At 38.6% G+C, this 14,679-nt stretch overlaps 1 protein-coding gene across 1 annotated transcript; it reads left to right on the top strand.

The window, feature by feature from the left end:
* The first annotated feature begins 5,342 nt into the window (after positions 1 to 5,342).
* LOC100373288 (transmembrane emp24 domain-containing protein 5-like) lies at positions 5,343 to 11,965 on the top strand. The gene is made up of 4 exons (XM_002739837.4): positions 5,343 to 5,655; positions 8,336 to 8,465; positions 10,417 to 10,595; positions 11,306 to 11,965. The coding sequence occupies exons 1-4, from the start codon at positions 5,440 to 5,442 to the stop codon at positions 11,549 to 11,551; spliced, it is 771 nt and encodes a 256-aa protein (XP_002739883.2). The 5' UTR covers positions 5,343 to 5,439; the 3' UTR covers positions 11,552 to 11,965.
* The last annotated feature ends 2,714 nt before the right edge of the window (positions 11,966 to 14,679 follow it).

Consider the following 14,679-nt stretch of genomic DNA (forward strand, 5'->3'; position numbering starts at 1 on the left):
AGCGGCCACTTCCCTGATGCAAATATGAAGCAGCATTTGATACAAGCACATATAAATATACATCTCGCCCACCACTGTATCAAATCTCGCGACGTGCGTTCTGTGCTCATCGGTGAGCAGAAAAGAATGACGATTTTATCCCCCCCCCCACAAACACGTTTAAAGATATGACCGAGTGTTTTTCGTGCGCCCCATCGCGTCACAATATTACAGGTATTTATCCGACGAGTGGTGTGATACAATTAGTATTTTGGACGTTTTTTAAGGTAGAACGTATCAGGTGGAATAGATAGATAGATCCTTTTTTGATCAGCGGGTAAATAATAAATCAACTGGACAGGAAAAAAGGACCATGAAACCCCACGGGTAGGCCAACACCAATTTGGCACGGATAATGTGGGAATCGAATTCCCTGCCATGTACCATCGGGATACCGATCATCCGTTTGACACATTTACAGGTTCAGAATAAATCACATTAAGGTAGCGAGAAGGGAAATTTTCAATTTTTCTTGATTTTTCAAAAATTTATAAAACGGTTACAAACGATTACCGGCGGTAACAAACAAGTAAACAATGCAGAAATACGACAGAAATACGACAAATAACTAAAAACGAACTAAATACATTGCGGCATTGAACGATGGTGAAAACAAGAGACAATATAGTGATGTTACAATGCAGTCCCTCTATCCCCGGTCTGGAAACGGCTAGCGTTCGTTTGTCTCGAACCGTGTTGTGGGTAAACAAACCTTTCACACCCTGGCCCTGAGATAATGGGACTTGGGATAAAATTTACGTTACATGCTATGTCACGTTCAGCACCGTCAATGAGGTTTCACCACATTGATAGTGCCGAACGTTGTGTTCGTATTCGAATATGTATGATATGTACACACTCCCATCATGTCATAGGCTGTAATAAACCAATTACAATTCTGGTTTCCCCATAACTCTGGATGAATGAATTGGTGTAGAATAGAGGTATGCAATATTCTCGCCATGGCTATTATCAATTGCTCCGTCAATTCATGTTTGCAAAATCTTAGGATTATACGGTTTGGGGAGAAATTAGGACTCAGGAGGTGGGAGATTTTTAGTATGATTCAGGTTTTGGTCATATACCGATACTCTAAATCAACGCCACTCTATCATATAGTATACGTACCCAGTCACTAACACGCATGCGCCATTTAGTTGAAATACTAGTATAGAGTATAACCATGGTTCATGTTGATATCATTTTCGCCCGGGATTTTCGCCCGCCATACTCTAACCATCATGTGTCGCAAGAGGGCGGTGTTGTACGACAGTAATCATGAAGATATATCTTTATATCTCATTCATTATAAAGTATCATGGGATGAACATATATTGTGATGCTGAGGTGTTTGTGTTGAATTATTTTTAAATCTGACTTTTAAAAATAAAATAATACTTTATGATTGCGCTCTTTGAAATTTTGTCGCAAAATACAGTTTTATACCATGTTGTACTGCTGTTGATGATAACCCGTTGTACAGTAATATACAAATCGTTTGAACAGTAATACTGCGAATACATTTTGCATCGCTTATTAGTGGGTTTCAAGGTTAAATACATCTTCGCCAGTCAGGTCAGCTTATTCGACCACCACTTCACCTTGAAAAATCCTGTTCAGCAGAACGTTTTAAAGTGTGCCCTTCACGTTTTCACATCGTCATTTTGTTTTATTTTCATTGCCGCACAAGGCTAGACTAACTCTGATTGGGCACATACTTTAGAGGCGCGACAAGTAAGTGAAAGGGTACACTGTGAAAGGACTACGTAAATTAGATTATTTTTTTCATGATTTTGGTTTTAATCACCACAATTAAACATCGCGAACTATTTTGCTTCAAAAGTATAAGTTGTCTTAAAATATTCGCCGACAGATTCACGCAAATTACTGCCATCTCAGCTTAGTTGGGCTTTATCATAGTGTTTATGATTATCATACGTCCAAATCGCACGGATTTTTGGTGCCGACTTATTGCCGACTCCACCAACCCGTGCGGGATCAGCCTGGGTAAACGCGTATTTTATGTTAACAAATGGCCAGGTTTGATTGGATGCGCCTGTTGGAAAAGCGCCCAATCAAATGTCGGAAATGGCGACGTGTAGCACGGTTACTTCAAAATAATTCTAATAACCGTGCGTGTAGAGTGTGTTTCGATTGTTTGCCAAACCCAATAAACCGGCGCTGCATTTTCAAGTTGTCACCCAAGATTTTATGTGAATGTCAACAAATCGAGCCGAAGCGCGACCTTTATTGGGGGGTCCGGGGCATGCTCCCCCTGGGAAAATTTTGAAATCTAGACACTCTGAAATTCCTGCATGTTGGGAGAAAATTTTGATGGTACACTTAGGTATATATCTCTTACGTTTTCTGGAGATGGGTACGGGTGTTTCATCTTATTTTTTCGTAGAGGCGACGCCCCTACGACCTATTTTTCGTGGGGGCAACCGCCCCCACGGAGCCGCCGCCACTGGTTGCTGTTTGTGACATATTTCGTCAGCAAAGTAACAGATATATATGTCGACCATGTTTTAACAAAGTAATGAAACTGTCAACTCTGAGCGAAAAAACTTGATCATTCAAGAGTTGAACTGACCATAGTCCCTCTATCCCAGGTCTGGAAACGACTGGCATTCTTTTGTCTCGAACCGCGGTGCGGGTAAACAAACCGTTCACACCCGGGCCGAGGGAGTCAGGAAGTCAGACAGATACATGTACTGTCAAAATATTCATTAAAATCGGAAAATTTACCGTCATGCAAGGCGATACCTCATTGTATGACTTCACTTTGATTTCAAATTCGGGCAACCACAACGTAAACAAACATGTAAACAAAATTATCACTATGAAATTTAGGTTTTTTGAACCCTGATACGCATCACAACCAGCCTACCAGCTCATAAACACCCAGTTCCTGCAATGCAAAAATTAATATCGGGTATTATGTACATTTTCTCGTTTAAATAGGGCAAAATATTCTCGTGCCAACATGCTAACATCGTTGAACAAATCTTGTCAAAATGGCGTCGTTCATGTTAACGTAGTCGATCGAAACTATACAACAACTAATGACTTTATTCTATGCAAAAGTATATAACAATGCCTAAATGTTTGTATATAAATGATTTTTTAGCACAGAATTGAGTACATTGTCATTTCAAAACGTCATTTTGCATTTACGATCTAAAAAGCATCCATAAAAGTCGCACAATTTAACATTAATAAAAAGCGGTGTGACAAATAACAAATCAGCCCACCAATTTCGATCATAAAATGTCAAAATCGAAGACAAATATTGGTTTCGCGCCGAGAAGTATGGTAAATAAAATAGAATTCATTTCAATCAGCCCAAAATCAAAAACGACAAATATCTGGGTAAAGGTATGAACATTTGTTGCTAAAATGTGTCGCTGCTGGTAAAATAAATGAATTAAAGAACTACTCGCCGGCTAAAATATGACCTTATACAGATATCCTGATTAAAAAAATATGTGAAAAAGCACGAATTCTGGAATAAACAACTAAGTTGTAAAAAAGTACATAACACTGACGTTGTCAAAAATAGTGGCCGGCTGCGTACTGATCACGTGACAATGCGTTGCACATACCCGCAATGCGCTTTTGCCAGGGAAGGAGGCCAATTCACACATAATACAATGACCGTTTCTAGACCGGGGATAGAGGGACTGTGAACTGACGCACAATTTTCGTGATTTGCCACTCCCTGTCCTCGTTGCAACAAACTCCTCAATTGCATGATTTTGGTGATCAATGGGGCTTTTTATCTTGAAAAACTGCCAGTGCGTGATCTGTAGTCTGCTTGGGTCTCCATTTTAAAAACATCCGATCTACTTTATTTTGATACAAGATAGATGATTGGCTGTTTATTTGTGTCGCATCTCCCCTTCCTTGTCGTTAGGGGCGCCTATTACATACACACCCTCGTGGTTCAATCTGCCAAGGGTTAGTCTGGAGGGGTGACCCGAAACGAACGTTCCTTTGCTGGCGAAGATAATGATTATGGGGTGGAAAGTTTAGTTGATAGCATAATTTTATGTATAAATGTCCTGCCAAATGACTTGGTTATGGTTTTCATAAATATGACCATTTGTTAATTTCAGTTGGCTTTCAATATCCCGCGAGGCACGGAGGCCGAAACCTACTATACGGAATCAGCTGTAATCTCAAGCCATATGTCAGGTGTTAAATGCGCCATGGTCACGTGAGGGTTACGACAGTAACCAACCAGCAAACAAACAAACACAGCCGTGTAGTTATGGTGGACGATAACATAGATAGATATAGTAAGGAAAATACGCATAGCTGTTATGATTGAAATAAAGAAATAAGTTCAAAATTAATTGACTACAGAGTCTACCGGAAAAATTCTTGCGTTTGACATCGAAAGTATATACTGTGAGCACGCTACGCGCAGTTTTTCATAAATAAATAAATAAATAAATAAATAAATAAATAAATAAATAAATAAATAAATAAATAAATAAATAAATAAATAAATAAATAAATAAATAAATAAATAGTTTAGGCTGGAATTGCCAGTGCACAACACATGAATTTTGACAAATACTAGTACAGTACTTGTTATCTACTGTCAACACCTACTTCCATATTTTACCGGCAGGTGTGAAACTGACACGATTCAAACAAAGAGTTGAATTCATCTACGTTATTTATAAATTCATAAATTTAGTGAGTATGACTGAAACCGGCTGATACAAACACAATAGTGACAGTGACAGTGTCCAGACGTACGAGGCAATTCACCGTATACTAGTATTATACACAGAATATTTAGAACGCATAGAAATAGACTGAAACGCGACTGAAAAAACGTTGATTACGACCTATTGTCCAGATGTTAATGAAAACACGCCAATGGTAGTGACACGTGTGCAAAGAGAGAAATATGATGGACTCGACTATTCTGTTACATAGGTAGGGATGAGTAATAACGAGGGGTATATACAATTATTCGTACTGATCAAAAATAATTATTATATAATTAACAATCGTTAATCATTATATGACTAATACTATCAATTTATATTTTTTCAATTTTTTACAGCATCACAGCTCGTTATAGTGCGATCTAAAAGGTCACGTAGCAAATATATTTACATGTTTATTTTGACAACTCTACAAAAGAACAGTCAATACGCGGTCTCTGGGGCGTTTCCAATGACATGCGTTGCATCACAGATTATCGGCCGCCCCTCGATACAATGGTCGCTACCATATCTATTTTTGAATGCGATTCATGCATGCATCACATACAATAATTATTATCAGCTGGGGAGATAGTATCACAACATTAACTATTTCGTGTTTGCGTAACATGGAACTCCAGTGACCTCCATTTCTGATCACGATATTATTGCAGCTATGGGTTCAGTGGTTCAAACATACATGTTTCTCGTCGCGACAGTCGTCTCGGTACTAGCGCAGCCAGATACGCAGCCAGCACAGGGAGACCCGTTGATGAAGGCTGGTAGTCGTCCATATGTTAGCTACGATTTCACAATTCAAATTCGAGCCAGGGCGGAAGAATGTTTTCACCAATATACAACAGTTGGGTCAATAATCAACGTAGAATACGAGGTAAGTGTGACGTCATACTAATGTATAACCTGTCGACGGCTCGTGTAAATACAACTTGATGCAGTAACATTTTTTAAATATTTGTTGATATCAATGTTTCGGGGATTCCGCCACTGCCACCCTTTATATTAAAATATATACAGTCTACTATGTGGCTATAGACACTCCAACTAGGCATTATTAAGGCGACCGACTTTATTCAGCTTCATTTAAAATCGACATAATAAAAAGGTGTACATTGTTTATGCATGGTGAACAACCATATGGCTTCGATAAAAACGCCAGCATAATTAGGGTGTAAATTATTTACATGGATGTAATAGGTGTGAATTGTTGGGGGAACAGCTTAACTTTAAATTCACCGCGAAAGGTATTGGAAAATATGACCAGTACTTCTAAAATTTAAATTAATTAGGACAGCTGACCACCTGTGTAGAGAAATCGTGCAAGTAATTTCCGGAAATGATAATACTCGTATCATGACAGCATTTTCCACTTTGGAAAAACAATGAATTGTGGTTTATCCCGTAGCAGGTGTGATAGTGTGATGGAATGATGAATTAAGTACTTGGATACTTGAGACCGTAATTATCATGTAATTTGTAAACAGGCAATGTATAATGTCACGGTTTGACAAAAGTCGCCGTTGGCGATAAAAGGGCTACCACAATTATTAATTAATTAATTCATACGTAATATTATTATAATACTTGTTAGCGTAATAATGCCGTACCACCCTGACGTAATTGTAAGTACACCAGTCACGTGACCAGATGAATGAATTTGGTACATTCAAGGGGGTAAGTTTCGTTATATCTGTGCATGTTCGACTTGACCTTTGACCGAATCTGAACGCTAGCTGGATGTGAAGTTAAAGGGCGGCAGGGTGGTGTTTATCAACACAAATGTCGCACATGCGCAACGCGACGACCACCGCGCTTTAATGTAATACAGAAGACTATGTTCAACACACATTGGCGTGGCGTGTTGTGTTTGACTGTGCGTGTATATATAAACAGAACAGAGCAAAAGAGCATGCGCAGTTATGACGTCAGTGTCTATTCGAGCGTGATATTCACAGAATATTGCGGGCAAAATGGCATAACATACCAACCAGAAAAGTAAACTAAAAATCACAAGTAATCAAGTACAATTGATATATTATTGCATAAATCTAATTGTCATAAAGTACAAACAAAAAATGTTTTGCTGATTAGCCATTCTCCGCCATAGTCTGAAAGTCGGTCAGTGGTTGACGGTGGTGGATGAACCTGTCATTGCCCCAGCAACGAAAGTGTGATAAACCAACATAGTAAATGAAATTCCAGACAGCTGTAGAGAATGGATGACCAGAGGAACGAAAGTCGGATACACAGGCTAATCCAATATGTAAAACACAGACTGAAATCGCTAAATAAAATTCCCAATTTTAATTCTATAGACAACTTAATATAATTTCGTGTAATTGTAACAATATTTATGTTTGATAAAAAAAAGAAATGTTGATATTTATAATTGCAGTCTCATCAATTATAAAAAAAAAACTAAAAAAAATTATATTCAGTCTCAATTTTGAAATAATTAAATAGAGGATGAATTCGCTATTTTTTTTATTTATTGTACTAGTTCATTTCCCGAGACAATAGAACTCGCAACGGAAAGGTGACAACTTAAGTTTGAAGTAATAATTATTAAGTTCCGCGACACGTCACCATGCTATATATCAGTAATTGTTAAAATAAATCACATAACGCCCTCTAGTGACGAATATTTACTGTGAGGTAAAAGAGGTCAAAGAAGTGTTACAGTGACATTGGGACAGTCGTTCCTAACTACCTACCTCGATTACACTCTCATGTATCATCCCGCGACCTCAAACATCAGGTATTGTTTTCATAGAGAGATATTATAGACTCAGTACACTAGTAGTTAACCTGGGAATCAGCCATTCCGAGTACACTCAAGAATGGTCTGGTGACTGTAACTATGTAACTACGTAGTCGGCACAGAATTATTTGCCACCACTGATTGGCTGTCGCCGAGTCTTCAGTACATTACAATGGGAACTCGCATGCGCAGACTGATCGGTACATAAGACCATGAAATTGCCCATGAAATTCAAGACCGATTTACCAGTCACAGATTGTTTTTCAAAATAATAAGACCATAGACTGCATCTAGAATAACTAGTAGTTGGCCACCGTTAAAAGAAATATTTTTTTCCCCATGACTTTTACAATTTGGTTTTATTTTGTGCCGAGAGCCTGTAGTCACCGAACTACTACTGTTTGCACAAAACGCGTGCCGGGCATGCATTATTATGCTGTGTTAGAGCCATGTACCAACTTTACAAATTTAGCACGACATCTCAAAATCTTACCTTGGTGCCTATAATGAAAAATAATTTAGTTATTACATCATCAATTGCATCAAAACAGCAATTTTTTTTTCATTTTTTGTGCTAACCTGAAAAATTATGACATGTATCCAAGTCAATATATATGAAACAAAAAATTGTGACAAATTTCCCCCCTTATTCATTTATAGGCAGAATACCCACGAACGACTTTAAGGACAATACTTGAACTGCGCTTGCGCAATGGTGCTTGTTAAATGCGAGAATCTGATTGGTTGTTGTTTTCGTCAGATATATAATATTGTAATTCCATCTGTTCTGCAGGTCTTATCTGCAAGTTCTCGCGGGAGGAGTTATGATATTGATTTCACTTTGAGAGGTCCCACTGGCCAAATGATGAAGAGGATTTCAGGCGAGGAAGATGGGTCTTACAAAGTAACGATAACAAGAGAAGGTAAGCAAACCGTTTAGTCACATTAAAGCATAACATTACAGTCATCGCGCAGTACGTGTTCTGATTTCGTGTAAACAAACAATGTATTTTACACGCCGCGTGACGACTACCGTCATTTAAAGCGGGGGAGTCGTCACCTGCGCATGCGTCAGATGGCCATAGCGTTTTAGCGTGTGTTGTTATCGTCGCTTGGGACTCAATTCCCGTGCGTGCGCAGGTGACGACCCTCCCACTTTAAGCTTGTTCTAGAAGTGAGCTTAAAGGGCAGTGATCTTCGCTATGTGTAATGTTCGATGAGTCCAGCGCGAAGCATTCAACGTAGGTATGAAATTTACATATCTACATGGTTATTTTTGTTCACTACGAGATCTCACTTCTTGCGTGAAAAGGTAGACAGACGTCTGCCGCAAAAATCGAATGATTTTTTTCTTTTCTTTCATAGCTCAATGTTGAAATGCCGATTTTTGAGAGTGGAATATTGCGTTAGGTATTCTCACTTCAAAAAACACGTTATATAGTAAATATCGTATTTATTTTATTATCACGTATGCGCCAGCTGACTGTGCGTGTCAGCTACATTTTCAGTTCTAAACTACAACATACGACTAGCAACTGCAACCTTTAAAATGTCGTGTTTATTTCACACACCTGGTCACGAATAATCAATGACACCATGAATAATTAATAGCAGTCAAATGCCCGCAGATGCGTCAGGTCGGGATTTCTTTCGCGGTCACGTTAGTTTTTCACGATCACGCTAAAAGGACTTAAAACAATTAATTATTAATTAAAACAATTAATTATTAATTAAGTCTCGACTTTGCCAGTCTATGTGCATGTGTGTGTGTTCGTTCGTTCCACTGATATCTCAAGAACCACTTGGTTTTTGATGAAACTTTATGCATATATGCTCTGATATAATGCGCAGATTTGAATAGGTTTTGGTTTAAATCCTTGCATGTTAATTACCTAATTTGCATGATAATTAGCTGATTTTTTGCTGTTCTGTGACTGTTCCACTGATATCTAAACAACAACTTATTGGATTTTGATGACATTTTGGACATATGTGCTGAGGATAAAAAGCTGCGCATATTAATTACCAAATTTTCAGTTTTTTTGATATATCAAGTACTGATGATCACATTACAATGGAATGGTACATAGATGCTCAATGACTATGCACAGACCTAGTTAGTTTGGGGTAAAAATCTGTGCATATTAATCACCTAATTTACATAATGATTGCAACCATCTAATATACTCTAATGTTTTGAGTTCATATATATCCATAATAATTACCTAATTTGCATAATAACTAGTCACATTTGAGCATTTCACTTGTTTCTCAAGTACTATTTAACAGATTTCAATGCAACTTGGTACATAGATGCCCTGGGATATTTCGCAGGCCTGATTAGTTTTTGGTTGAAATAATGTGCATATTAATGACCTAATTTACATATTAATTAGCCAACTTTAATCATTTTCACTTCTCAAGCACCATTCAAGAGATATTAATAAAACATGGTACATCGATGCTCTAAGATAATACGCGATCCTGATTAGTTTTTAGTAGAGATCAATGTGATATGACTAATTTTTCAGATGGATATATGTCTTCAAATGTCCTCAATAATAAGCATAACTAATATCTTAAGTACTATTGCAGATAGGGACATATACTGATGCTATGATTTTGTTGTCTGACAAGATATGTGACCAAAATATCAAGGCATAATATATAGTCATTATTTCATTAAATATTTATAATTGTCAAAACATAGCTACTTGAGACCATCATATATTTTTAAATGGTATATTTGTTGTAATTGAAGCACATGTGCTAACTATAAATATATAGTGAATGCAGTAAACCTTCTTTGTTCTTCATGCACCTTCAGTACACAAGAGTCCTTATTAAGCTTTCTTTGATTTGTATCTGATTTAGGCGTTTATACCTTGTGTTTTGACAATGGGGCCAGCAAGTTTACTGCTAAGAACGTGTATATAGAAATTACTATAATCCAGCGTGGGGAGTGGAAGAAATACATTGAAATGCAGCGTGGGGAGGTTGAGGCGGAAGAAGATGCGGAAGAAGAAGTGGAAACAGCTTTGGACACCGTGGCGGTATGTAGTAACCATGTTTTAATTGTTATCGGCCAATCTAGGGCACCCGAACACACCAACACACAGCCCAAATGGTCTGCTGGCAAATATGTTGTATGTAAGGAATGTTTAGTCCTCACCGGCCGTCACAATATGCCCTCCACTGATTTTGTAGGCAACCTGAGTTGAAATGAAACCCCCAAAATCAAATTGAGTCAGCTTGCTGACTATGTATTTCGACCCAATTGTAGAACTAACTCGACTCGACCTTCACTCCACTGCACTGATGTGCGCTACGCTACGCTACGCTACGCTACGCTACGCTACGCTACGCTACACACTGCGCTACGCTACGCACTACGCTGCGCTACACACTGCGCTACACTACACTACGCTACGCTACACTACACACTACGCTACGCTACACTACACACTACGCAGCGCAACACACTGCTCTACGCTACACTACACACTGCGCTACGCAACGCTGCAGTACACACTGCGCTAGGCTACGCTACGCTGCGCTATGCTACACGACACTGCGCTATGCTACACGACACTATGCTACACTGCACTTTCGGCGTCGTTAGATGTCGTTACACGAGCAACATAAATGAACATTGTGTGTATACTTCCATTAAATGTCCTCGCAAATGAACTAAAGATTGAGCCCTCATCACACGTGCACGTTTTACCTTTTTTCGTAATTCTCTTATTTCCTCTCTGTACAGGATTCGATGGTGGATAAAATTGAGACTATCGCCGATTTGATTGATGATATGATATTCAAACAGGTGTCTACCAGGAGGATCGCAATAAAAGACTGGTATCTCGTGATCCAAAACAATTCATACGTACAGCAATGGTCAATAATCCAATGTATTGTCATTGTCGCTGCGTCGGTCTTCCAAACCTTTTTTGTACGACGTCTGTTTAATATAAAGACAGTAACTCCGACGCAGAAACCCCGTGCGTAATAGTGGTATCGGAAAAATTGTATCAGTCAATGAATATCCAGCGTATGAATACATTTTCACGTCACTTTGTATGAGGGAGCTACGTTATCTCAAGAAGTTGTATAGAATAAAACATTGTATCTGGTTATTGGAAATTTAACAACGAATCTTTCGGCAACGAATCTCCCTTTTTAATGGCGTGCCATCTGGTTGGCAACCACCGTCCATTTAAAATAGAGGGGATTGGATGGCAATTCGAATCATAGTATTTTCACTGGTCATGAAAAATAGATTATATGGAATAGAAGCTGACTACACCCATCCATCTGTTTTATGTAGACAACTCCGAGCCATGTTTACAAAGTAGTTCTTTATCTCACCCAGAATTTTTTTTTTCTTTTCTCTACTCATGTAGTAAATCACAATTCTTCCCCATTTTTTGTCATTTATTACGTAACTGTATGTTATTTGTCTATGCCTGTGACTACATTTTAACATACAGATAGACTTTATTTCATTTTAGAAATATTTCAAAATGTCTAATTTCTTCTGCCTCAACATTCTGAAATGTGGAAGTTGGAAAAGTTTTAATTGACAGTTTTCAGTTTTCTTTCATTGACCGTATTTGTGCAAAATCTGTTCATTTACACTGAATTAAAATATTGGCATTTCAACCTGGTGAGTTAAATTTAATGTAAAAAACAAAATAATATACTTGACGACTACTTTATCACTATTTCTTGTACATTTATCTGAAGTTATTTATTAAATAAAGCTGTGTGCCTGTATCCACTATTATTTTCCAAAACATTCGCGCATATCACTAACACGTGTTATTTTTAACTCGCAAATTCATTTTCTCGAATGCCCAACCAGGTATAAATACACGTGTGCATTGCTAATTTTCAAATTTCAAAATTATGTAATTCGACCAATTTTTTTTTTTTTTTTTATAAAGAACAAACTTGCTCAGCTCGATCGCCAGGCATTGCCTGCTACATATTATTGGTTGTCTGTATTTCATATTTCAGCGTAAATATTGCTCAACGTTCCACGGGAGTGTCAATTTCGATGCAGTTGTTTCACAATTTAGTTAAAGCCAATGATTAAAAACAAATCAATTAATAGTGTTCCTAGTCCGTTCTGACTTCTTATCTGATACTAGGTCAGCCAATTCCTTCCCTGCCAAAATGTAGGGAACGTGTAATTTTCTCCTTTGATTCGCTTTCGCATTTGGCAACACAGAGACGGCGGCACAATGTTGCACTGGGGGCTCACCAACCTTGCGCCAAAGGCGCGACCTTACTATAGTGTCCGGGGGCATGCTCCCCCTTAAAAAAATATTGAAATATAGACCATTTGAAACGCTATTTCCTGCATTTTGAGGGGCCAATTTTGCTGACACAAAGGGTTTCACATGATTTTGAAGGGGCGCCGCCCCAACACCCCCTGTGTCACCACCATTGAAACAGACGAATAGTTTGTGACGTCACTTCGTGAATAGTTCGAGAACCAGTCTTCAAGACAGTGTTGGGAGACTGGTTTATTTCACTCGTCCTCGGAGTGGCATGCGATGCAAGCGCTGTAATATCCTTGGGTGTATTTCTTGCTTATTAAACAAATTCAACTTGCAGATGAGTTTGTAAACATCAACAGTTGCATTAGCAACATAACAAAAACACGGCACAAGTACATACTTGATGATTGCTAATTTGCTGATTGCTCGAGAACTTCGTAATTTGGAATTCCCGAATGTACAACTTCGACAACACTCACGTTTACTATTATGTAAACGGGTATAAGGGATGTCTCTCACAACGTCCCATTATTTCGATTTGAACGACACCATTTACACTAATCCCCTTGGGATAACTAGATTACAAACAATAGAAGAGACTATTCTTGCGTAATCCCACCATTTCCCTTTTAAAAACATACTAGTACATTGATAAAACAATCATACACACATTGTTAATCCCGGGAGGTATGTGGCAGACATTCACCTGTGTAGATTACACTTTGAATTGCTATCATAACAAGAAGGTTAATAGAACCATGGACTTACTACTAGTATAGTTCCATGATAGAACACTCTTTCTCACATCAAACATTAACATGCGGTACGAACGTCACAGATAAATGCATCGCACGAGGGCGCAATAAATCAGAATGATTTATATTCTCGGGGGGGGGGGGGTAATCCGGGCATTTTCACCGCATGGCAACCATCACGGTGAAAACAAATGCCGAAAACTCTCAGAAACGGTACTTTGGGATGGTTGATGGAACTCCCCTGAACAGTGTAACAAGATTACGCCTGTGTGTGTAACGCATATCAATTTGATTGGTATGGATTACCGATTACTTCAAAGTTGAGTTCTTGTTGTTTTCTCGAATTTTCACCGGCTCTTCGCTCGGCGTTCCGCGTTCCTCAGCAGCGCGCACAGAGCCCGTAGAAATACGTGGTACAGTGGTGCGCGTCTTAGCAACGTGGAACGTCTTGTGCCGTAGCTCCGCCCATGGATTGGCTCGAGGCAATCTCTTTCCCATAGGTCTTTGCGCTTTACGCCACATGCAGCCTTCAATTTTGTGGTCAATCACCACACTACGCACGGCCATTTTCCCGAGGTTTCTTTATATGAAACCGAACTACTGTAGTATGTGACATCCGAACTATTTTTTAATGTCATAACTTCAGTAAAAACGTAAATACGAACCATTTTATTGCGGACTATGTTTTGCAAGGTAATGTTATTGTATGAAATGGCGCACGTCACCACAGGGGCTTGTCGACTGAGCGCGAAAGCCCCTTGGCGAGAACGAAGTTCGAGAAGGGAGGACACTCTACCACCAGAGTGACGTCATAGCTTTACAATTATTCGAATTTAAACAGTAATCAATCATTTACCTTAGAAAAAACAACACAAAAACTGAATACAGTTAAGTGCTAATCTATTCAAACCACCATCACGATCAAATTCGGCAAATTAGCGACAAAATACACGTTTTCCTGAGTCTGAATGACTACCGCTGTACGTCAGTCATTGTTGGGTTGTTTCTAATTGGTTAATAAAGTGGGTGTGTGAAAGACCCCTTAACTCACTGTTGATTTTAAACAACATAGCAACTGTAGAGGAAAACATTGTGAC

Source organism: Saccoglossus kowalevskii, chromosome 15 (assembly GCF_978046115.1).
Source record: "Saccoglossus kowalevskii chromosome 15, keSacKowa6.1, whole genome shotgun sequence".
In the NCBI taxonomy this organism is placed as follows: Eukaryota; Metazoa; Hemichordata; class Enteropneusta; family Harrimaniidae; genus Saccoglossus; species Saccoglossus kowalevskii.